Below are 26,489 nucleotides of genomic sequence, written 5' to 3'. Positions count from 1 at the left end.
TGTCCATTCCAATTAGGTGTTCATGTGCACGATTGTTGAAAGGTTTTTCCTCTAGCGGTACCCGTTGGGTCTGCTGTGGAGCCCCCTGAAGTGGCGCCTTTATGATGGTGCATATAGGTCCCTGCCAACCCGCTGCCTGCTCACTTCCTTCTTGCTGGAATACTCCGACAGAGGGGAGGCGGGCGGAATTTGGAATGGACATGAGCAACACATCTTGAAGAACAACAGTTACGAGAGGTGGGTAGCCATTTTTTCTTCGAGTGCTTGCTCATGTCCATTCCAATTAGGTGACTACCAAGGCCATACTCTTGGAGGAGGGGTCAGAGTTCATCTGGTCACAGATTGCAGCACTGCCAAACGCTGCGTCATCTCCGGATTGTTGCGAAATTGCGTCATGTGAGGTGAAGGTGTGGCTAGAGGACCATGTGGCTGCCCTGCATATATCCTGAATGGGCACTTGAGCTAGGAAAGTGGCAGATGATGCCTGAGCTCTTGCAGAGTGCATCGTCAATGTCGGGGCTGGAATCTTGGCCAAGTCATAGGAAGTTCTGATGCATGACGTGATCCAGGAGGACATGCGTTAGGAGGAGATGGGAAGCCCTTTCATCCTCTCTGCAACAGTGATGAAGAGCTGTGGGGACTTCCAAAATGGCTTTGTGCACTTGATATAGAAAGCCAGGGCGCGTCTCACATCCAAGGAATGAAGCATGCTATCTCTGGTATTGGCATGCGGCTTGGGAACAAAGGTAGGAAAATGTCCTGATTTATATGGAATTGAGAGACTACCAAAGGAAGAAATGCAGGGTGTGGGCGTAGTTGCACCGTGTCTTTATAAAAGACAGTGTAAGGGGGCTCAGATGTCAGCGCCTTGTGACCAAAGAGGTCCAGCTTCTTGGCCTCCTTGGTCTTTGGAGTGGGACCCGGCTGTCCTTGCTGCTCCGTGTGATTGGCAGCGTCCACCACTAATGTGCCCGGCTGGGGATGGGTGAAGAGGTGCTCATACCCCTTCTGTGGAACAAAATATCGGTGTTCTACCCCTTTAGCTGTTGGTGGGACAGAGGCCGGAGTCTGCCAGAGCACCTTAGTTATATTTACAATGGTCTTAATAAGAGGAAGGGCCACCCTAGAGGGCTCCTCAGGAGCCAGGATATCAACCATTGGGGCTGAATCCTCTGTGACCTCCTCAGCCTGTAGGTTCAAGTTTTGCACCACCCGTCGAAGGAGGTCCTGATGGGCCCTGGTGTCCACTGCTGGCAGAGAGGTAGTCGTCCCTGCCATCGCCTCATCGGGCGAGGTGGAGGAAGATGCCTAGGGAGGGATTGGGTCCTCTTGCCCTTCCGGTTCCCTGATGCTCACCAGGGTAGTTTCAGGTGCATCAGCTATAGGTGTCCTTCCTTGCACCAAGGGTGGGGCGACAACAGCTCCCGTCTAAGGGTCGGATTGCCCCGGGTCTTCCTCTAGGGATGCAGCCCGCACTCCTGGATCCCTTGAGTCCGATGGGGTCCCGAGGCCACCAAAGTCGCCCTCGAGTCCAGCCCCTGGGCCTGATGGTAGGCCCCTGGAGTCCAGAAGGGCCACTGCACCAGCCCCTGCCACTGGGGAGGCCATGACACCATTGCCACTGGTTGGGGTGCATCGCTTCTTGAGTGGTGCCGGGAACGGCACCAGGATCTAGAGCGGTACCGGCTCCACCTGGAGGCATAGGATTCCACCTCCAACTCAGAGGAGTACTCCGATGCAGACCAAAACGGAGCAGAATCTGACGGTGCCAGAGATTGGTGCCGCGGCGAGGATGAGTGATGGCCCATCATTGTGGGCTTGCCCCTATGTCTGATGGGGGGCAGAGCCGTCATCGGTGCTGCCTTCGGTGCCGTCATTGTCGGAGCTGTGGTAGGTGGTGGTGCCAGCAGGCCCAGGCATTGAGCCGTCATGGCGATCAGATCCCGTGCCACTTCCAATGTGTCCGGTATGGAAGGAAGATTGAGGTCTTCTCCCTCGAAGTCCTCCAGCACCGGAGAGTCTACCCGCACTGGACTCAACAGTCCCCCTGTCACAGCCAGAGTTGACGGCTACAGGACTTGCTGGCCAGGTTTGGGGTGTCCCAACACAGGACGCACCTCACTGGTGTGCCGTGCCGATGAGCGGCCCCGTCTGCTTTCTTATGTGGCACCGGCGATTGTGAACGGTGTCGAAATGTGGAGCTGGGCCTCAGGGCCAGGAAGCAGTGCCAATGCTCCTTACTGGAGTCCTTCCTCGGTGCCAAGTGTTCCTGCACGGATGCCGGTGCACTGCACACCGAGGCTGCCGCTGCTGGCTTCAGCGCTGGCCGTGGGCAAAGTGCAGATTCCATTAGGAGGAGCTGCAGGTGAGAGTCTCTCTTCTTCTTTGTTCTGGGCTTAAAGCCCCTACAAATCTTGCACCTATCCGCCTGATGACCCTCCGCGAGGCACCTGAGGCAGGAGTCGTGCGGATCGCCGCGTGGCATAGGCTTCAGGCACTTCTCACAGGGCTTAAAGCCCTAGTCCCGGGGGAAAGGGAATCGGGGAAGATCCCCCAGCTAAGTACTATTCAACTAATTAACACTAATGGGTAACTATTTACAACAACTATTTGAAGAAAGACCGCTAAGGAGGCACTTGCAACAACTGTCACTGGTGATGATAAGGAACAGAGCAGGTGGCGGGTCGGCAGGGACCTATATACACTGCCATAAAGGCACCACTCCACGGGGCTCCACAGCTGACCTGACGGGTACTGCTAGAGGAAAAACCTTCTGACAATCGCACACGCACACCTAACTGGAATGGACACGAGCAAGCACTCGAAGAACCACCTCACATTCAGCAAGGAACAGTGACAGCTTTTTGGATTAGCTAAATTATTTCTTGCAGTGACTTCATGTGCACCTACTATGTAACCTTAATGCCAACCTGGCATCCAAAGTGACTTTACAAAGCAAGGTTCTATGCTTCAAAAGTATTGGGTCTTACGATCATTTTGTGACTTGGTCTAGAAAAATAAAGCCAGAGGGGAACAGCCTGTCTTGTGGCCTAAATGAAATTCAGAGGTGATTACAATCTTAATTTCTAAAAGATGATTTTAATCTAGTAAATAAAATAAAGATACCCAGATATCCAGTTGGGGTCCTTCATACTGCTGCCCTTCAAAGACTTCCGGGGCTGCATACGGGGGGCTTCCACACCAGGTGGTCAGAGGCTCACCACTTTTATAGAAATTTCCAAACCCAAAATCTGTAGGGAAAGAAAAAAAAAATTATTTTAACACATCTACATTTTTAAACCTGCATCCAAACCAATGATCTGATGCGGATATGCACTGACTGAGCCTAAAGGCCCACTTTCAGTCATAGCTCTATATTTCTTGCAGAAACCTGAGACTGTTACTCTACTTTTCACTCACAGTGCAGATTGCTAATTCTTAAAGGTAACTGCACAATTAGCCTCATCCCAACCAGCACAACGTAGTGGTTAATTTCTACCACTGGGGTAAATCTGGGATTATAACAATGTAATCGTCTAATTAAATGAGAGAGTGGCAACCAGGCTATGTGTGCTGAGCCTACTTACTCACCTGTAAATGTCTGAGATTCAATACTGAACCCGAGAGCTCCTTGGCTTTCTCTAAGCTAGGCTTTCTTTAGCCCTGAGCACACTCAGGGTGTACAACCAATGTTGACAAGCATGGCATCAACTTTGGCAGAGTTCCTTCTTCCCACCTCCAAAAACAGCAAGTATGTGAAAACACACAGGGCCTTGTATTGGCGAGGAAGCCTGCCACTGGCCCGTCTACAACCATTTGTTGCTAAAAGGGGGCTCTGCAACTGAACACTCACTTTTGGACAACTCTGCAATTTTAAAAAAGTGTTCTTTATGGCCTAAAAAAGTGACCACATTTTGGAACTTTTAAATCTTACATGCAATCAAAATCCAAAAATGCACAGATAACTACTTAAAGAGACATAGTTAAAAAAAGTTTCAGATTCTACACAACTTCCCCCATTGCTTACTTTCCAGTTTGTGTGGTTTTACTATCACATTATTCTAGTATCTAAAAAAAAATTGAACAGAGCAGATGAATTACTGACTATAATAAGGATTATTATTATATGCTATGCACTGTACATACACATCTGTGCCTTGAAGGGCTTACAATCTAAACAGACAAGACTGACAAGGGTGGGAGGGGAACTAGATGCTCAGAGAAGGAAAGTGATTTGACCAAGGGCACACAGCTCTTCAGTGGTAAAGAACCTAAGGCACAGAACCTGGGACTCCTTAATCCCAGTCCGATGACCTATCCATTGGGAAATGTTGCCTCTCCGAGAAAGCATCAAAACTGACTTAATACAAACATAAGAACAGCCATACTGGGTCAGTCCAAAGGCCCACCTAGCCCAATATCCTGTGTTCCGACAGCGGCCAATAAAGTGCTAACAGATGCTCAAAGTAAACAAACTGGGGGAAAAAAAATAGAGAAAATGTGTTTGCTCCACTCTCTCTCAGTTCTAGTAATCATAGCGGTTACATGTAACAGTAGGTACAAAAACATTCAGTGTAATTTTTAAGCTGATGTCCCTTTCAGGCTTTGACTGCTGATTTGGACTTTGACAATGTCTCTGGAAAGGTTGCTTTGGAATAGCTATTAACTTTGACTTTAAGAGAGCAGTTATGTGCCATCGGCTTGTCTGTGCATGTACAGTGGGTATCCGGGTCTTCAGCAAAATGAATGACTAATTCAGGACAGCAGGGACAAAATACACCCATCCTCAAGGTGCCACCTGATAAAGAAATAAAACAAAATGTGGGGAATGTTGTGTGTCCATTGCCACAATCCATGTCAGCCCTCTGGCTCTCTTCTGCCTTTACACACACACTTCCTAGTCAACATCTTCAATGCTCAGCATAACTCTGATCTGCCTCTCTGCTCTTACTTCTAGCTATCCTTCTTTCTCCCTTTACTCTGTCCACACTTCATTGCCTTCTTCCATACTCCTTTGAAACACCCCTCTTCCTCCTCCTGGCACACCTGTTTCAAGTTCCTCCTCCAAACTCCTTCCCTCAACAAAGCCACTCATTGCTAACCCACAAAGTGGTGTTAAGCTATTTATTAATACATTTTTAAAAATAAACCTCCACTGCAGCGCACCTGCTCATTTCTTGTGAAATTCTGAGTCCAATAAATCAGTGGAGGTTTTGCCATTGACTTCAGTGGGGCCAGGATTTCTTTCTTGCTTTGCGAGGGAGACAGTTTTTTTCATATACCAATTTGAAGAGTTAGGTCGTTGGGCCCTGAACCCGTCAGTACATTCTGTATGGAGTAAATCACTGTTGACACTCAAAGAGGAAGAAAAAACTCGAAGGTGAAAGGGGGAGCAGGATGAACATATTCTTTGTTTAAATACCTTTTCAAGAGTTAGACAAACCCTAACTTTAATGTTAACTAGTGGGCTGTATTTTTGTAGGAAACTAAAGCCTGGTTGTGACATTACCCAGGATACAATCTGGACTGATGAACAGCTGTATTCCCTGAGTTCTCCAATCTGGGGTGTCTTTTACACTGCTCTGCTGTGAGAGCTACCACTCCTGGTCTGCTCTCGCACAGCCTCCAGCAGGTAAGTTACTCCCAATTATATTGTATGAGCATTACAGCTAGCCACTCATGAAATTATACTGCAGAGCAACACTGGCATATTCCCAGTCCCAGGCTTTCCCCAGAAATGTACATCTTGTGCTGCCCAGTTCTCTCCTGGACAATTCAAGCTCATATTAAGTCCATCATTGGATTAATAGAAAATGATATGTACAAATCCTGTTATCCCAAATGGAGTTTCCCAAACACTTCAATCCAAACACTGTTTTAGATAAATCAGTAAAACAAGTTTATTAACTACAGAAATACAGATTTTAAGTGATTACCACTAATGAGGCATAAAAGTCAGAATTAGTTACAAGAAAATAAAAGTAAAGTGCAACTAACGCCTAACTTAACAAGCTAAGTGAATTCAAAGCAAAGTCGCTCTCAACATGTTTCAGCAGTCTTACTGGCTGAATTTCTTTCAGTCAGGATCCCTCCCCCAGTCCAATGGTGCTTCCTTGTTCTTCAGGTGTTGTAGATGCCTTGGTTAGAGAGAAAGGGAGAGAGAATTTGGGGCACCTACTCTCTGTTCTTATAGTTCTTTCTCTTCTTCGAGAAGCATCTTCAGTTGAGGTTCAAGGAGACAGAAAGTTTGTGTGGATGGGAACCCCGAGCTGTTTCTTTGTCAAGATGTAGATTTTTCACTCACATCCTCTTTCCTGCCAAAGAACGGCCACTTAACCAGGTGACAGTCCATTTGATTTTGTTAACACCTGGCTGAGGCATTGCCTAGCCTTTTGTCTCCAGGGAACTGGTTTGTGACTACTCCCCAGACTTGGAACATATCTTAATAGTATCATATAGTAGAAACTTACAACTTTACATACAATGTTGCCACACACATTTTACCAGGACAATAATGATCAGCCAGTTATGAGTTTTCAAACCCAAGGCATATTCTGTATAAAATTTATCATAGTCATGTAAAAAGGGTGAATATACAGACTGTCACACAGTCTAAATGCGAAAATTAGGTCAATTTATCGGTGTCAGTCAGTCGGGTATGGAAAAACCACACTCCTGAGCAGCGTTGTTAAGCTGACTTAAGTCCCCATGTAGACAGCGCTAAGACAATGGAAGAATTCTTCCATCAACCTAGCTACTGCCTCTCAGTGAGGTGGATTATGTACACCAACAGGAGAACCCCTCCCACTGGTATAGGTAGTATCTACACTTAAGCACTACATCGGTGCAGTAGCACAGATGTGCCGCTGTAGCATTTTAAGGGTAGACAGACTCTGAGACATGTAACATTAGCAGGTCACAGGCAATCTAAGGCCCACAATCCAATGTACTGTGCAGAACTTCATATACGCTCAGCATTAGTCTAACTTGGTGTTATCCACTGTTTAGCTGCTCCTTGAAGCAGTGATCCTGCTAACTTTTCCAGAGAATAACAAGTCATACAATATAAGATTTCAGCTTGTATTTTTTCAGGTGATAAAGCTTTACCCTCCTAAGTAGCTGAGCTTTTAATCTGTAACTGTACACTAGTGTGTTGGGGAATTCTGTGAAAGTCAACAGTGTTGATTTACAGTAATCAGGCTGTTGATTTAGTCCTATCAACCACTGAATACCTCAGAGGCATGTGAATAGCATGTGGCAGTGATCAGCAGATAGCTTCACTGATAAACACACTGGTTAGTAAACATTGTGCAGGTACCACGGATACCACTTCATTTTGCTCTATTTGCATATGTTGTATTATGTTTGGGAAAGGACTCAGCTTTCGCCTCATATGACCTGTGCTACAAAACCATATAAAGACCCTGCAAGTCACAAGCACAGCAACACAGTGTTACTGTTAACTATATGAAAACGCAAGCTTAATCCCACAGTAAGAGGAATTGACAATTTTAAGTAAAACTAACCTTGCTCTGGAATGGCACATATGTGGAGTTGGAATTGCAAGATTTATTTTCAGTGTAGAGTAAAGGTATGTGCATTTATCTAACATAAGGCTACAAGATTCTCCTAGGGTATGTCTACACTGCAGCTGGGAGTGAGCCTCCCACCCTAGATAGACAAGGAGCAGGGCTTGAACTAGAGTGCTAAAAATAGCAGTGTGGACATACCCTTAGAGCTCATTTAATTTTCTCTAACTTTATTACTGTAATGCATCAATCGTGTTTTTTTTTTATGAAATTCAGTAGAATCAAGCACTGAACCAATAAAATCTGAGTCAGTGGGTCACACAAAACTTAAACAAGATTCCTGTAATATCAGGGGAGTCACAAGCTTTTTCATAGTGTCGATTACATCTTAATAGAAAGACTGTCTCCTAGATACCCCCACTTCCATTCGTGATAGCACAGCACCATTAGTAGCTACAACAACTGCTCTGTGTAAAGTACCATCTGCAAAATAATCAATGTTTTTTTTTTGCTGTTTATTAATTAAATATGGCAGCTGGGAACAAAGAAAGCCAATGCCACATGGCCAGTCCGCTCTCTGTAGATCACAATATTGAAATTACTGCAGCAGGAAACATGGTTTAAGGTGATGCAAACATTAAGTCAATATTCACCAAGTATGATGATTCAAGGGGAATTCCCCCCATAAACTGGTCTTTTAATATGGCATGTTTTGTGGCCTATCTGGTCCACATGAGCAGTTGATGTGTGTAGTTCAGTCACACTACAAACGCAATCCATACCATTTCCTCCTTGCCTTATCCCTCTCCTCCTTCCACTCACCCACTGTTATCTTGGGTTTGGTACTGGACACAGACACAGGAAGTAAATGTCTACACTAACTTACACTTAAGACTAGTTCTGAACTGACGTCACTCCTTGTTACATGAAGTTTAATAATACTTTGCGCCTTTATAGTATACTCCTTCCATCCAAGAATCTCAAAGCTTTATTATTCAGCTTGTCTTACCTTATAGGGGTTGTTTTGATAATAAATATCCCTATTTTACAGATGAGGAATATATGAGGCAGATATTAACTGACTTGCCCAAGATCACACAGTGAGTTAGTAGCAGAGCCTAGACCAGAACCCATCATGATTAAGTGGCTGATCATCTTCTAAGCATAAAGCAGAAATCAGTGTCTCTCTCCTTAGAACCTTTGTCTGGACATTCCCAAGCACAAAAACCCAGTGATATTCCTGAAATGATGCTTTGCTCCACCCTCTCTTACACTTACATACCATTTCATTAAGTAGATTGTGGGCAACCTTTCTATCATCTCTGATTCACATGATATGCTCAAGGAACACCACACTCAGATGACTCCAGCACATCAGAACTCAAGTGGAACTGCCAAGTCCAGTTTCCTTTTATAAACATTAGCCTTGTGCCTTTTTGCTCAGCTGTAACTATATGGTCCCCACCTATTTCTTTATCATTGTCTCATGCACCGCTCAAATTGATTTTCTTCTTTATATAAGCCATCCATCCTGTTCAAGACACACCACAGAACTTGCAGTCACGAGAGGAGGACAAGACTAAAGGTAAGCATTTGGCGGCATTTTTATTAATAACCAAACACCACCAACAATCATCACAACACTGGAATTCTAATTTGCTTTGATATTGCATTAAGTCACCCTCTCCCCATCTCAAAATTAACCATACCCAATATTCCCACCAATAACAAAACAGACACTAATCATGTCCCAGGGTTCTCTTATTGGGAAACAAGAGTAAGAGGTGTCAATGAATAGGCTGCCTTTATGAATTGAATACTCTCCCTCAACTGATCTAGAAGGCCACTACCGCCTTCTTCATCTCTCTCCTCCAGACCCACCTCTGTCAAAATGCCTACAAGAATATAGCCAGTTAACATTGGTTAAGTCAAAAGGGTATTTGAGGATTACGGATTTTTAGTGTGTGTGTGTGGGTGGGGGGAACGTATACATTCTGACTGTGTTTTATACTGCTCCTCTATATTTCATAGACTACTTGTCTTCTCAGATAGTCAGCTCTTCACAAGAGGGATTATGTCTTCACAGGAGTTTGAACAGCCCTAACACATTGATGGAGCTACCAGAATTCAAATACTAGAACACTTTTCATTTTTGTAGAAGAAAAGAATAATTTGCTCTTCCTTCAAAACCTCTGTATATGAACACTATGGGAACCTTCAATTGGTATTTAATTATTGGATTAGGAATACAGCATGAGCCATCTTTATTATAAATCAAACAGACCATCTCATAAAACGGAAATGTAGCATAGGGTGGATTAGCCATTGCTTGGAATCTTTGAATTACGATTAGATCTGTTTCTAGAAGATATGCTGTAGTTGAACCACAAATTATTAGGTTTGTGCAGCAATTAGTAGGTAACATCCTATAGCGTCTATCATGAAGGAAGTCAGATTAGATAATCACAATGGCCCCTTCTGGCTTTAAAATCCATGCATCCATCTATTGGTCATTACATATCAATCATCTTCTCTGTGTCAGTCTTTTGCACAGAACTGTCAAATTGAAAAATGTCTGCGGAAAACATGGAAAATTTCTGTATTATTTTTATGAAGTGTCTGTGTGACTTAGCTTCCCCACTCACTACTATTTTATTGCTGCCCCTTTGGTAGGAAGGGGTTAATTTCTTTCCAGAGAAGTTTCAGAGTAACAGCCGTGTTAGTCTGTATTCGCAAAAAGAAAAGGAGGACTTGTGGCACCTTAGAGACGAACCAATTTATTTGAGCATAAGCTTTCGTGAGCTACAACTCACTTTATTGTTTCATGGTCTCTGTGTATATAATGTCTTCTGCAGTTTCCACAGTATGCATCTGATGAAGTGAGCTGTAGCTCACGAAAGCTCATGCTCAAATAAATTGGTTAGTCTCTAAGGTGCCACAAGTCCTCCTTTTCTTTTTGCTGATTTGAGCTAGTGGGGCTTGCACTGCAAAACTAAAAATAGCAGGGTAGCTGTTCGGGTTTGGGCTGGAGCCTGAAGGGGAGAGAGTCTCAGAGCCTGTGCTCCCGAATCCCTCCCTCTTTGCTGGGTTCGAAGTCTCGTCTCCAGCCCGAGCCCGCATGTCTGCTATTTTTAGCCCAATAGTTGACCCAGGCTATATGACTCATTGTACATGTTTTATTTGTTTTTGTTTGTTTGTTTTTTCTATGTAGATGTACCCAGAGGGGCCGGCCCCACGTAACTAAGTAAGGATGAGCTGGCAAGTTAGAGCAAGACATGCATTTAGGCTTTGCATCATCACTGTCACTAAATATCGTATTCCAGTTCACAAATAATGTCTTGTTTTGAAAAGACTGTCCTGTATCACTGCAAATATCTGCTGGCTGCATTGCTCCTAAGAGGGGAAGTCTCCTAAGAGGGGTCCAAGCTCATTTGGACCAGTTCAAGGAGTCACACTGAGAAACAGAGGTGCTGAAGCCAAAAATCCAGTCTTGGAGTCACGGGGCTCCCCCCCCTTGTGAAGAGTGGAGGCCCAGGGCCTATCACATACGCTTCCAGAAAGATTGTATAAAGGTCAGAGGCATGGCATATCTTGTGGATCTATGACAACATCACATTTTGAAAACATGCAAAAAGCCTGACAGGCTGGCCAGACAGGCACGCAAGCAGCCTCTCTTTTCAATGGCACTGCAGTACATCATTCTCAGCTGGAGGGGCAAAGAATCAATATCAACTCCAGCTCTGTATCTCAGCGCAAAGCACAGAATGTAAAGTTCATGCCACATTTCCCTTTCTCCCTTCCCGAGACCCAATAATTGCAAAATAAGTTGTGATAAATACTTAAGAAAATAGTATAAATGAAAAACAACCACCCAGTCACTGTTTCTCGCCTGCCTTAATCCGATCACAGCCAGACTTGTGTTGTGAAATTTTTAATTCATTTTGACACAGTTTTTCTTCACACATTATTGGCTTAGCAACCTTGACTTCAGGAGACGTGAGGCAATTTCTTTCCTCAGAAGCATTTTGCCATCTGTATAGGTGTCATTAAGTCTGAACTCTCCCCTCAGTTATCTTGAATTTGTCAGATCAGTTAAGATCTCCAAGAGACTCTTAGCGCTTCAGACAGACACCAGTCTTTCACCAGGAATTGCAGTGTTGTTCAGGTGCCATTGTTAGGAATTTTCCATATCAGACTACAAGTACTTTCAAAGGGGTAAAATTACAGTGACTTGTCTTGTAGAAAAATGTACAAGGTACTGTTACAATTCCCAAGGAAAGCAAAAATTAGGCCTGGTCTGCACTTAAAAATTACTTCAACCTAGCTATGTCACTCAGGGTTATGAAGACATTCACGCCCTGCGTGCCATAGTTAGGTCAGCCTAAGCCCAAGTGTAGGCTGGTGACCTGTCTATCTGCTGCCTCTCAGAGAGCTGGATTAACAATTTTATTAAGGCTAATGTTAAACACAAATTATATAATACGTAGGTTGAGAAAAGAGTGTCTGTACATCTGGGTATAGCACTTAGATTATCCACAAATACAGAGTTTGTTTTTAAAAGTCATATGATACACAGAGTATATAATCAGCAATAACCCAAATTTAGGTGAATAAATTTAAGAATACAGTTTGGATATTAGCATCCAAGTATTCAGGTACATCAGTCATGAGAACTTGTTCAGAGATTTGGTCGTGGAAAGCAAAATATATCAATGAATGGAGACTGTCCCTCAGTAACTGAGAATTGGGGTAGGTTGTCCATTTAGGAAATAATCTATCAGGGAATCTTTCAGTTACTTTTTCACTGGCACTCCAGCTCATCCCTCCTTAGTTTGCCGACGTCTGGTGATGTGTTCTATGTAGATATCCCTTGACCATCTGATGGTGTCCAACACCATGAGTTGCCGCATCAGCCGAGTGTAGCATTGACTGATTCCGCATTCCCGCAACACTCGCTTGTTACTGGGGTCCCATGCACAAAAGGCTCAGACGATCAGCACGTTTCTGAACCTGGTAACCCCTAGCTCTTAAGGTGTTGGCCAGAGGGGCGTATTTCTCCACCTTTCGAGCTTGGACATCATGGAAGGCTGGGGTCCTGTTCTCGAAGGGCACTGTGACATCCACCATGATGATCTTCCTCCAGTCCTCATTGGTGAGAACGATGTCAGGTCGCAGTTGGCTGTTGATTCCGGGAATGGTGGAATTCACGGCAACCTTCCCTACGGGTGGCGGGATGGCTCTGACCAGGCCATCTTGGATGACGTTGTGTTGCAGCTGCCAGGCTCTGGAGTGGGGCTTGCAACTACACAGGACATGGGGTAGTGTCTCGTTGGTATAGCCGCACTACCTACATTGCTTGTCCTGATTCCCGTAGCGGATGGCTCCATTCAGTGGTACGCAGTTGAGCCAGGCCCTGTGGATGAATCTCCAGTCAGCAAACCGGGTGAAGCTGCCCCTGGGGAGGAAGTGGTTGCTGGTGTCCTACTTTGCAAGTCACCTCAAACACCTTGCCCTGGTCCGGCTTCCGCTTCAGGTTTTCCACATACTAGCAGCGGATGGCATCCTTCAGGGTCCTCTCCAGCATAGTTCTGGTTTTCGGAGTGAGGATAACTATACTGATGAAAAATCCCCTTCTGCCGATGTAGGAAGTGTCTGCACCACTGCAGCTATGCTGCTGTAACACGTGTAGTGTAGGCAAAGCCTTAGTTTGAAGGTTTTTTTAATTCTTTTTAACTAATTTAGACTATGTTCTGATGTACTACCTGTTTCCACTCTGGGTACTTATTAGAGTATGTTGCTGTATTCATATCATTTTAAGCTCAAAGTTTTATAAAAGGTGCCAGAATACCTCCAGACAGCCTTGTCTTGAAAAAATTAAACTAGTTGTTTATAACAATACAGAGGTCCATATAAACCATTCTCTTGTATGCAGTGCTAATATTTCAGTAAGCATCTTAATGAATCCATGAAGGGATCCAGATAAGGCCAGAGCTTTGTAGAGACCATTAAAATAAAGGTTACTCAACTGTAACTTGGGTTTTCTGAACAACAAAAGGAGAGAGAGGGCCTTTACACTGGATTGGTCAGGTGTAACAAATGTGTCTTTCTAGGGCATGAAGGATTCTTGAGATTCTCCTCTCTCAGAACTCTGTAAAGTATTTACATTATAACACCAAATACTTCATTGTTTTTATGTAATATTCACTAAATCTACACCAAGGGCAAGTAAGTTTTATAACAAGACAGCATGGCCCTTGCAAGGCTTTAACCTCCTGCTCCCCATCTGGTCAATGGCACGGCACATCCAGAATTTATACTATCCCAGATGCTAAGATAGACTGTGACTGAGTGGTGTGGGTAGCAGTACCTCTTTTCCACAGGATTTAGGGAGAAGTTTATGTCATGGATAGAGCCATTTTATAGATTCCCCAAGAACGTCCCTTTTGATTAATGGTGGCAAATCTCAATCTTATTTTCTGAAGAACGGTACTAGACAGTGTTGTCCACTATCTTGCTGACCCCAAACACTAGATGTTTTTCAAGGTTTCTCTCTGAACAACACTGAGTGCAGAGTTGCTATATATGCAGATTACCTACTGCTTTTTATCTCGAATCCTACAACCTCAATTCCTTCCCCTTCAGTTCCTGAGAAACATACATATCTCTCTGATTTTAAAGTAAGTGTTGAAAAATGACATGCATTGGCAATAGGGTACAGCCCAAGTCAGACACCTACTAACTCAGACTGGACTTCTTCATGTAACAAAAATCTCAGACACTTAGGGATACATATTCCAGCAAATAGCTCAGATCTTTACAAATCCAACACATTCCACTGTTGGACAAGATAATTACCTGTTTGGATAAGTGTTCAATGTCAGTTGTTGGGCCATATCTTTGTAATTAAAACTACCCCTCTCTTATTTTCTCTAGGTTTCTATAATTTTCTTCTAATTTTTAAAAAATAAAACCCATGTATTAATACTATTGTAAAAAATGTATTTGGACCAAAAAATAACCCCACCCAGATGTAGACAGAGCATTGTATATGGCCTCACATTTAAGGTATACCATTGGGCTGTTTGATTTATTTATTTTTAGTTTGATTGGTTTTCTTTGATAAGAGCATTAGAGTGACTGGTACTCAAGTAAATACAAAAACAAACAATAGGTTTTTTCTTCATTTCTATGTTTGTGTGTTTTGTAATTGCTGTTCCATTATAATCAGACTTCATCCTAGATCAGAGATGATCCTTTTAATATAACATGAATTTTGTTAATATTTCTTGTTCCAGATCTAGCAATCAGATTTAAAGAATATTAGTGTTCTTCAAGAGAAAGCCTTTCATAGAGCATATGTCATCCTGAGAATCTTAGGAGGGCTCCAATTGGACCCACTATAAGGGCTGAGATTATACAATGGAGTGATCTTTATCTTCTTAACCTTTGCCCGCATCTGTGCTTCAGATATACGATCATTCACAGTTTTGTTTTCAGTTGTATAAACTGTATGTTTCTGCAGCCTGCAAATGTTAGTCTGAATGATCTTGGCATTTTGTTTCTTTTCCTGGTTACCCCTTTAAAATAATAAACTACTTAAACTAAAAAAAAAAAAAAAAAAAAAAAAAATCTTGAATCAAAGAGGCGTAATTTGTGTGTTTATATCATTTAAATGAGCGTCTGTTAAAAAAGGAAACAATGGGGTAAGGTTTTAAACCAGTTTTCAGACTGAAAAATGGAAGCTATTTCCCAGAAATAAGAGAACCTCTGCAATTTTTGCTGTGCATCCAACACTCTGAGGTGAGCTGTAATTCACAGATTTAAAAATCCTCCTGCTGAAGAGCAAATAGCTTCAGGGTTAAATTAATCCACTTTTTAAAAATTACCAACAGAATTCAACCTTCCTGGCTTCATGGAGGCACACGGATCTTTAGTTACGATGGTAATATGAGTGAAGGAGATAATTGTGAGAGGTGTGCTGATAAAGGAAAGGTATGAGTGTGTTAGAAACAAACCTGACCCACTTCATGAACTGAATACTGATCAGCCATTCTGACGTCAATGCATATTTTACTGTCCACCAGCAAGACAAGCCAGCAGCGCACTCTACTTCAAAATAATAGTCACTCCTACCTGATTTGGTTCAACCACAATTGCGATCAAGTTCATGTGATCTCTGCAGACTCTCAGTCTATAAAAGATACTAATCCAAGCTCTCATGGGCTGGAAGTGTACAGAGAGATTCTCATTGTTTCATCCTAGTTCAAAGCTGTGCTTATTTTCCACAGACCTTTACAGAGCACACAGATTTTATTTGGTGGAGCCACAGTGCACAAGCAGTCAATAATCTGTACTCTGGCCCGCACAGACCCTTCAAAACCAAGTAAAATCAAAGAATAAAAAAAATAGTTTGACTTTTTTCTGAGGCAAACAGTTTCTGATAAGAACAAAGGGGACTGTCTGGTTAGCACTAAAAAATAATGCAGGGTAAAATCTGAAGGAGAATGCATTAGTGTAATAGCTCTAACCCATCCCTCCCCAAGCAGACATTTTATCTAGTCAATATAGAAGACCCTTTGTTTTCAATTTTTACCAGAAAATTCCCAGGTTCTGTAAAAGCAATTTGGTTTTTACTAGTTTTCACCCCAATTTTGGATCACTCAAGTACATGAAAATACTGATTATGTTAAGGAAATCCAAAGTATTGGGTAGGTGCGTTTATGTTAATAATAAATTAGTGTAAGTGTAAATACAAGGCTGTATGTTAAAGTAAGGCAACATACACACACGTGTGCATATGTGTATGTACTGTTAATGTACAGTTCACGAAATCAACCACAGCACTAAACTTTTTACTTTCAATACCCTTACTTTTCTCTATTTGTTGCTTTTTTCTGTTCTCCCATCCCCCAATATTAACCCAGATGCTTACTCAGAAAACTGATAATTTTTTGCACCGATTTTCACCCATTTTAAATATTTTGTAATGAACATATGATAAATTACCTGGTAATTTTAAACAAAATAAAATAAAAATGGAGGGCCTTGTTAATATATGTACATTTGTTATTTAGGATGCACTTTGAGTTTGGATTTATTTATATATAAAAAAATCTGGAAGTTAATCCCCTAGAACAATCAGCTCAGATTCATTGCTCCCTAGGATCAATATTTACTTACCTTACATAAAGATCCCTGTTGAGAAAAGTTCCTTGGACTTCTCTCTGTCGTTTTTTGGAGCAACTTTAACATTTTTTTCATGACAGAAAGGACCAGGCTATGGGATTTTGGCCCTTGGCTGCCTTTTGCTCCTTCTCAATTTGCTGACTGGAGGCAGCGAAGAATACAGCAACCTGCATCCATCTAAGCACAAATGACCCATTGGGGAAGGGAGAAAGGACAAAGACCTCTGTGACAACACATCACCACACAGTCTGGGATGAAACACACCACACAGTCTGGGGTGAAACACAGGGTGAAATTCACTGCTCATCACTTTGTGGAATTAATGAAAGAGGTGACTGGGCACCAATCACCCTAATGTTTCTGACAGCTATGACTGTCTTCTGATTAGCCATCACTACAGCCACTGCTGGACAAAGGGACCACTTTGGGTACGATAAAGCTGTACACAAGAATCACAGTATATGAAAAGTGTGACGTGTGGGGACTACTAGCTAACGTCGATACTTATCCACAGGCCAGCACAGTAACGAGCATTTTGACAATACAGTGATAACACTACAGAAGACCCGAAGAGAGAGAGCGAGTGCCTGACATAAGCAGCAAATAGAATTGGCTAATAACTTTATGATTTCACTTTGCTTTTATTTATTTTTGAATCCTGGAGAATGCACGCTGTGAAATTCCCTATGCTAGTATAGCTCAGGTCTCTAACCTTTCCTTGGCTAGCAGGACTCCTGGGATGCCTTTGAAATAGGGTTTTTGTAAGCCTTTGTTATGCTTGTGCTGGAATGTTCAGGGAGGCAGGAAACTTGCTTCCCTGCTCCTCTAAGGACATTTATGTAAAGGAGACCTTCTCTGAATACAGCACAAACTTCAAGGCAGCTCAGACCCCTGAGTAGGAAATCTGAAAAACAATCCTGGTTGAACGTGGCAAACAATAGCACAAAAAACCGGCATAAAGAAAATAAAATGGAGGGAGGGGGCAGGGAAGGAGAGATGAACAGAAGAGGAAATGAAAGATGACACAAATAACAGGCCAAGAACGTTCATTAATTCAGTACAGTTACTGACAGATAAGTCCACGTATGCTGCAATTCCTAGCAATTCAAAATTTGCCCAAGTACCAGCTTTCATTCTAAAAAATAGTAATAATCGTTAATCATAAGTCGGTTTCAGAGTAACAGCCGTGTTAGTCTGTATTCGCAAAAAGAAAAGGAGTACTTGTGTAGTCTCTAACATGCTCAAACAAATTGGTTAGTCTCTAAGGTGCCACAAGTACTCCTTTTCTTTTTGCGAATCATAAGTCGTTAAGTCTTATGGTTGAAAAGAAAAGCTTAGAAAACATGAACAGATTGCAAACCAATGGTTAAGTCTACAATTATATCATGGAGGTAACAGAATCTGTGACTTCCATTGACCTCTGAGACATTTTCTGCCCTGGGGCCGGAGCTCCCAGCCAATACCACCCTCGCAGCTCCCCCCTGCATGCCCAGCCACAGTGGGTGGCCGGCGGGACCACACGCAGCTGCCCAGCCACGGTGGACCCTCTGCATCTGCCCAGCCGCAGCGGCCAGCGGGGACTCCCCACAGCTGCAACTGGGGGCAGCTGCAGCTACCAGCTGCCCGGGGCGAGGGGACCCTGCAGCAACCCAGCCCTAGGGATAGGGGGACCACGGAGCTCCCACACACCGCATTAGTGGGGGACCCGGGAGCCCCAGTAGCAGTGGGTGCCGAACTCACCTACCCCTTTTGTCACGGATTTTTTAGTGAAAGTCAGAAAAGGGTCACAGGCTACCGTGAATTTTTGTTTATTTCCCATGACCTGTCCACGACTTCTACTAAAAATATCTGAGACAAAAACTTTGCCTTACCAATGGTCAATGCAAGTCTAGATGACACAATGGTAAAAAACAAAAAAACCCATTCCGGGTGTCCTATCAGTGCTAGTACTGATCATAGAATCATAGAATATCAGAGTTGGAAGGGACCTCAGGAGGCCATCTAGTCCAACCCCCTGCTCAAAGCAGGACCAACCCCCAACTAAATCATCCCAGCCAGGGCTTTGTCAAGCCTGACCTTAAAAATATCTAAGGAAGGAGATTCCACCACCTCCCTAGGTAACGCATTCCAGTGTTTCACCACCCTCCTAGTGAAAAAGTTTTTCCTAATATCCAATCTAAACCTCCCCCACTGCAACTTGAGACCATTACTCCTTGTTCTGTCATCAGCTACCACTGAGAACAGTCTAGATCCATCCTCTTTGGAACCCCCTTTCAGGTAGTTGAAAGCAGCTATCAAATCCCCCCTCATTCTTCTCTTCCGTAGACTAAACATCCCCAGTTCCCTCAGACTCTCCTCATAAATCATGTGTTCCAGTCCCCTAATCATTTTTGTTGCCCTCCGCTGGACTCTTTCCAATTTTTCCACATCCTTCTTGTAGTGTGGGGCCCAAAACTGGACACAGTACTCCAGATGAGGCCTCACCAATGTCAAACAGAGGGGAACGATCACGTCCCTCGATCTGCTGGCAATGCCCCTACATATACATCCCAAAATGCCATTGACCTTCTTGGTAACAAGGGCACACTGTTGACTCATATCCAGCTTCTCGTCCACTGTAACCCCTAGGTCCTTTTCTGCAGAACTGCTGCCGAGCCATTCGGTCCCTTGTCTGTAGCGGTGCATGGGATTCTTCCGTCCTATGTGCAGGACTCTGCACTTGTCCTTGTCGAACCTCATCAGATTTCTTTTGGCCCAATCCTCTCATTTGTCTAGGGCCCTCTGTATCCTATCCCTACCCTCCAGCGTATCTACCTCTCCTCCCAGTTTAGTGTCATCTACAAACTTGCTGAGGGTGCAATCCACACCATCCTCCAGTTTATTTATGAAGATATTGAACAAAACCGGCCCGAGGACCGACCCTTGGGGCACTCCGCTTGATACCGGCTGCCAACTAGACATGGAGCCATTGATCACTACTCCTTGAACCCGACAATCTAGCCAACTTTCTATCCACCTTATAGTCCATTCATCCAGCCATACTTCTTTAACTTGCTGTCAAGAATACTGTGGAAGACCGTGTCAAAGGCTTTGCTAAAGTCAAGGAACAACACGTCCACTGCTTTCCCCTCATCCACAGAGCCAGTTATCTCGTCATAGAAGGCAATTAGATTAGTCAGGCATGACTTGCCCTTGGTGAACCCATGCTGACTGTTCCTGATCACTTTCCTCTCCTCTGAGTGCTTCAGAATTGATTCCTTGAGGACCTGCTCCATGATTTTTCCGGGGACTGAGGTGAGGCTGACTGGCCTGTAATTCCCAGGATCCTCCTTCTTCCCTTTTTCAAAGATGGGCACTACATTATCCTTTTTCCAGTCGTCCGGGACTTCCCCCGATCGCCATGAGTTTTCAAAGATAATGGCCAATGGCTCTGCAATCACATCCGCCAACTCCTTTAGCACTCTCGGATGCAACTCGTCCAGCCCCATGGACTTGTGCTCGTCCAGCTTTTCTAAATAGGCCCGAACCACTTCTTTCTCCACAGGGGGCTGGTCACCTCCTCCCCATGCTGTGCTGCCCAGTGCAGTAGTCTGGGAGCTGACCTTGTTTGTGAAGACAGAGGCAAAAAAGCATTGCGTACATTAGCTTTTTCCACATCCTCTGTCACTAGGTTGCCTCCCCTCATTCAGTAAGGGACCCACGCTTTCCTTGACTTTCTTCTTGTTGCTAACATACCTGAAGAAACCCTTCTTGTTACTCTTAACATCTCTTGCTAGCTGAAACTCCAGGTGTGATTTGGCCTTCCTGATTTCACTCCTGCATGCCCGAGCAATATTTTTATACTCTTCCCTGGTCATTTGTCCAATCTTCCACTTCTTGTAAGCTTCTTTTTTGTGTTTAAGATGAGCAAGGATTTCACTGTTAAACCAAGCTGGTCGCCTGCCATATTTCCTATTTTTTCTACACAACGGGATGGTTTGTTTGTCCCTGTAACCTCAATAAGGATTCTTTAAAATACAGCCAGCTCTCCTGGACTCCTTTTCCCCTCATGGTATTCTCCCAGGGGGTCCTACCCATCAGTTCCCTGAGGGAGTCAAAGTCTGCTTTTCTGAAGTCCAGCGTCCGTATTCTGCTGCTCTCCTTTCTTCCCTGTGTCAGGATCCTGAACTCGACCATCTCATGGTTACTGCCTCCCAGGTTCCCATCCACTTTAGCTTCCCCTACTAATTCTTCCCAATTTGTGAGCAGCAGGTCAAGAAGAGCTCTTGATGAAGCTGCCCAAGTGGTAGAATAAAGTTCAGAGAACTGCCTAAAACCCTCAGTATCAATTCAGGTATCTTTGTCACCAATAGCTCTGAGAGAACAATGTTAATTGCTCCATTAACTTTAATGGGGTGCTAATTCTGAAACTGAATGATACAAATTCATTCTGAACATTATTAACTATTTCACTTGAACCGTTTATTATAACGTACAGCTTATGCACTTGGTCCACAGACTGAAATGGCCTTCCATGCCAAAAGCCACATTTGTCCCTTACTCCAAAACTCCCAACTTCCACGCAAAGTTACTGCAAAATCCTCCTGTTTCCTGACAACTTCAACAGATAAGCATTTTCAACACAAAATCCTGAAACATACAAAAAATTGAAATTTATAAGATAAAATGAAGTTTAATATCCAATGAAATTACATGGGGACTACTGCAATAACTGTGCTATTCATTTTCATATTACATGAAATAAAAGCCTTCCATTTTTACAGTTTATCTGACGCTGCTGCTGACTTTCTAGTGTGACATAAAGGTGCTCTGCAGGAATTAGGCGTGCGGAGCGTGCTGCCGCACCCCCTGGCTTGAAGTGGTTTCCATTATATACAGGGTTTACAGTTTGGTCCAATGGATCTCAGCCCCTCACTATAAAAATAGTTCCAGCACCCATGGCTACAGGATGCATGCGTGTGGCTATGAAATACACAGGACGTGACATCAAGAACCAGCTACTAATTGTCCATTTGCTCCCTTGTTTTATAGCGTTACCCTTTTTGACCTGAGCACCGAGCCAAAAATTTGGGGTCTTGCAGATTCCAGTTAGGAGAAGAAATTGATGGAGTCAGGTACCTTTGTTGTAATCTTGTTTATTTACAAAAATATATAAAATCCCTTTTTTTCCCTGAACACCGCAGGAACCAAACAACAGGAGACTGTTTCCTTACTCACAGTCCCAAATCTCTCTTAGCTAGCATGGGACCCAAAAGCCCTTCCTCCAGGCTTCTCTCAGGACCACACACCAAACTCATCCAGGTTACATCTGGAGTTTCCTTCTCTGTTTCTTGTCTCCCATCCCCAAACACTTTCTATTCAAACAATACCCAGTGAAGCCCTCTGCCCACATAATTCTAATTCGTGAGTGGCCTTGGATGTACATGCCTTTGTTTTGGGAAGAGACATCTAGTATTTCATAAAGGAGCTTAACTATTCCTACTATCTGAAACGAAGGGTGGCTGTTATACTCCCAAGTTTCATGGAGGTTTAACCCAAAATAGAACAATAAGGATCCTTCCATTCTTTCTTCAACCAAAAATGTCCTCCAGTAGGTTTAAAACCAGCAACTAGAAATAGCCTAATGTTCTACCAGCAATATGGAGCAGGCAAGCAGGCTCTGCAGGCACCACACATTGCAATTAAATACACCTCCCTTTTCATTGCTTTCGGTTTACCTTATTGCTCAATCTTTCTGTAAATTTTCAGTCCACAAGGAAAGGGAAATCAGGAGTGTTAGATGGTACAGATGTGGATTGCTCAAAATAAATTTGAAAATTTGTATTTAATGCTAACAAAGTAAATATGCTGTATTTTAGATCACCAGAATTGTCTGACAAAATCTATGTGAGTAAAATAAACAGATGGGTGACCCCCATTTTTGGTGCATACATCCTATTATCCAACTGTGTGGTTCAAGTTAAGTCTGTCTTTGCAAAATCATACAGAATTGCCTCTACAAAGCCCTCTCTCTTAGTGTATCTTTTGAACCCTTTGACTTTTACTTTTTATATTGCCACACAGATATGTGATACAATCAACAAGCTAACACAGAAAATGTCATCTTCAGCTTTTACTTTTTCAATTAGAGAGAAAACACCATTCTATAGAGGAATTAAATTACTTACAGATGGCGCTGAGCAAAAGAATTGGGATAAAGTTCTGGGGGATTTTTGGGCTCCATCTCTGCTTTGTCTTTTACTATTAATCATGATCTCTACTGTGGTATGTTCTGTAGATATTTTATGCATTATTATTACTGCCTAGAATCCATCTCTAAAGAAAACCGATTTTCACATGACATGCTTACACTGCTATGGATCTGAAGTATATTTTGGTTCCCTTTTTGTTGTTACTTATGAAACTTGTCAATACAAATGACAGAATTCAGGAGCCTAGAAACCCACAGTACAGAAGACAAGATGACAAAAAGTGTTTCTCAGCCTAGCACAAAAATCCCGTTCTTATATCAGACAGTATATATTGCAAGAAAGCTCTCTGAAAGCACTAAAATAATCCTTCCCTCTCTATCATATTTTAGATGGAGTTCTCATTCATGGAGTAGTTCGCTTGTAAAAGGTGACATGCAATTTGTATTTGTTTTTTTAAATTGAGTTGGTTTCCTTCTTTGCTTTTTTTGGATAAAGCCTGGAAGGTTTAAGAGATTTTCCTGATTTGTTTCTTTAACCCTAGAAACATCAGGAATGTCAAGTCTGGTCTTCCCTAGTTTTGCTACAGGATCTCAGGGATGTTTACTGGGAGCTCTACCACCTTTATTAAAAGGGTAAGGGTGCTGAAACTTTAACAAAGGCTTCAGTTACCAAAAATGCTGTTAAATAGGTGTTAAAAAATTAAGCAGTGATAAAAATCCCTTTCCCTCTCAGTCCCTCAACTTTCATTCTCTTGGCTCTTGTTTCCATTTCACTGGTTCTCTAGTCATAATCTTCCAGCCCAGACAGGAGTTGAATTTCTTGTATAAAAACAAACAGAATCCCCCTGCCTTTTTCATTTTTTTAAAACTGAAACTTTTCAGGCCACCTTCTTTATACTTTATAAATAAAAAGGAACAAGCCAATTTAAAACAAAAATCTGTTGAGTGTCACCTTTAACACATTCCTACAGCCTTGTCTTTATGAAAAATATCAGAGATCAAGATGCATCCTGCATCATGGCAATGCCTTTTAAGCCACTGCAGGAAAACTAGGTAGGAAGTCCAACAATAAGATGATGCGATAGGAATTTGTAACTTAAAAGAGTATCTCTACAGCTTTGTCAGCCAAATGAAAGTCTTTTTGCACTTTGTCATAACTGACAAGTTTACTTCATTACAAACCAGCTTCTTACCACAGAGACTCCTTTTCCCCTACCCCCCATATCCCCCAGCTACTGATAATGACAAAAGTTCAACAGTTCTCCAAGTCAGGGAGTCACCCAACCCTTCCCTATGCTAGAGTGTCAGGGCTAAAATCAATCTGGAAGGGTTCTCAGAACTGTAATGAAGTAACAAGCAGCAAAATTATCCCATTGCATATAACATCTGCTGTGTCTAAATTTATTAAAATGAAATCATGCAGGGTAAAAAAAAATCAATAGGCTTCCATTTTGAGCTTTTTTATGTTGAAAGAAGTTATTTGATTAATTCTGTTTTAACCTGCACATCTGGCAGTGTTAATGAGGTGTCATGATACTACAAAAAAAAAACCCAACCACCCCGCCCCACCTCCTACCCTCCCCCCCCCCCCAAAAAACCCCCCCAAACTCTACAAATTTGCTCCATTCTCCTGGAGACAAAAAGGAACTAAAACTAGGAGTTATTTTTAGTTGGTGTTTATTGCCATCATCACAAATTACCCACCAGTGCAAAATACTGCCCTCTTTTGCCTTTCCACTTCTTACTGTTAGTGGAATCTCTTGAGCAACAAGAGCTGATTTGTTGGAGCAGACCAGGTGCTTCCATGGGTACTAATAAGGTATTATTTAGAATCAACTGTATTCTGAGTACCTGCTATTTTGATGTTCATGTTGTTGTCAAGCAGGAGATTTTCAGCCTTCAGGTCACGGTGCACAATCTTTCGGCTATGACAATATTCCACCGCAGAGAGGATTTGCCAGAATTTGCGCCTGGCCTCGGGCTCACTCAGACGGCCGTGGTTGGCAAGGTAATCTATGAAAATAATGCATGTTTCAAGGGAAATGTGATAACCCTGTGATTAAAATAATTTCTTTCAAACATTTATGACGCAGAAACAAGAGAAAGATTTTGGCCAATTTCAGACACCAATAGTTATTCGCCCAAGCCCCTCTGCAAAATGGCTTCAGAACCAGAAAAAAAACATTGTGTAACATAGCGCAATAGTCCCTTCCTCCAGTGATGCATGCTTTGGTTTGATAGTCCCTTGTCATAAAACAGGAACTATTTCCATGGAAACAAAAAGACAGCTGCAATAAATTGGCTTTTGCTATTATAATGACAGGTTTCAGAGTAACAGCCGTGTTAGTCTGTATTCGCAAAAAGAAAAGGAGTATTTGTGGCGCCTTAGAGACTAACCAATTTATTTGCTCAAATAAATTGGTTAGTCTCTAAGGTGCCACAAATACTCCTTTTCTTTTTGATATTATAATGTATCAGCTTTGTTTCAAGGTTTAGTCACGTGAAGAAGACATTTACACTCCATTCTTCCTCTCTTTGGACATGTCTACACTGTGCTGTAACACCATGGTGTAGGCCTTTCCTACACTGACGGAAGATTTTTTCCCCATCAATGTAGTAATCCATCTTTCCAAGAGGCGGTAGCTAGGTCGATAGAAGAATTTTCCCACCAAACTAGCCACATCTACATTGGGGATCAGGTCGATCTACCTATGAGGCTCGGGCACCACATTTTTCATATCCTTAAGTCACATAGGTAGGTCAATCTAATTTTTAAGTATAGGCCAGGCCTCACAGTGAAGTCTCACCACATGCAGCCTTGCTGCCTAATTATATTTTTTCCACAAAATATAGACAACCAATATCTATGCAACAACAGATCTGGCTGGACGCTGCTCCTTCTCAGACCCCGGCACTACGATCCGTGTGTTTTTATCATTAATAATTTTTGTGACAGTAAACTGAGTGCTGGAATACAGAGAGCCCTAGAAAAAGAAGTCTCTATGGATCCCCAGAACAGGAACAGCATAGGCAGCAGCTTCTATTCACTGTCCCAAGTGGAGGTCAGTCTCCAATTCAATCCTTTCTCTCCTCTCATGAGGCAGTAGTGCAATTAACAGCAAAGGTGAAGTAATGGTACTGGTATTACTCAGCAGATCATAGGCGGCAGCAGATGTATGTTTAGCAATTTCCATGACAGACTCGCTGCATCACAATAATAAATCTTTGGTGGTGGAATTCAAACAGGAGGGGACAGTGAACATGACATGCTTCATTATTTGCTGGATTAAACCAGTTAAAAAAATGCAAGGTGATTAAAAGCTAAATGGTTAGTAGCTAAACCAAAAATAATCAACACCAATAAATTCTGAGGTTGTACTCTAGGAATATGCCTGACTCACAACACTGGACTAGTCACTACAGCTCAGAGGAGATACAGAATTTATCTCATTAATAGGACTTATTTCTTAGAACTATTTTAAAAGGTTTTTGTGTACTATAGATGCAGTGAAATTTTACTATGAAACTACATGGATAATTCTAATCTTTTAACTGTTCAAACAGAACAGATCTGACATTCATAT

At 42.7% G+C, this 26,489-nt stretch overlaps 1 protein-coding gene across 7 annotated transcripts in view; it reads right to left on the bottom strand.

Moving 5' to 3' along the window:
- SIK2 (salt inducible kinase 2) overlaps positions 1–26,489 on the bottom strand; it is a 113,065-nt gene that overhangs the window by 31,879 nt on the left and 54,697 nt on the right. For 6 of the 7 annotated variants that reach the window (XM_037882116.2, XM_037882117.2, XM_043534064.1 and 3 more), the window contains 2 exons: positions 24,757–24,918; positions 3,127–3,251 (listed from right to left, as the gene is read on the bottom strand). In XM_037882116.2, the coding sequence (XP_037738044.1) occupies positions 3,127–3,251; positions 24,757–24,918 (287 nt within the window). The remainder of the gene's footprint in view (positions 1–3,126; positions 3,252–24,756; positions 24,919–26,489) is intronic. The other variant, XM_037882120.1, reaches the window with a different exon arrangement.

The sequence above is a fragment of the Chelonia mydas genome, chromosome 22 (genome assembly GCF_015237465.2).
Source record: "Chelonia mydas isolate rCheMyd1 chromosome 22, rCheMyd1.pri.v2, whole genome shotgun sequence".
NCBI lineage: Eukaryota > Metazoa > Chordata > Testudines > Cheloniidae > Chelonia > Chelonia mydas.
This window is presented reverse-complemented; position numbering and strand designations above follow the sequence as displayed.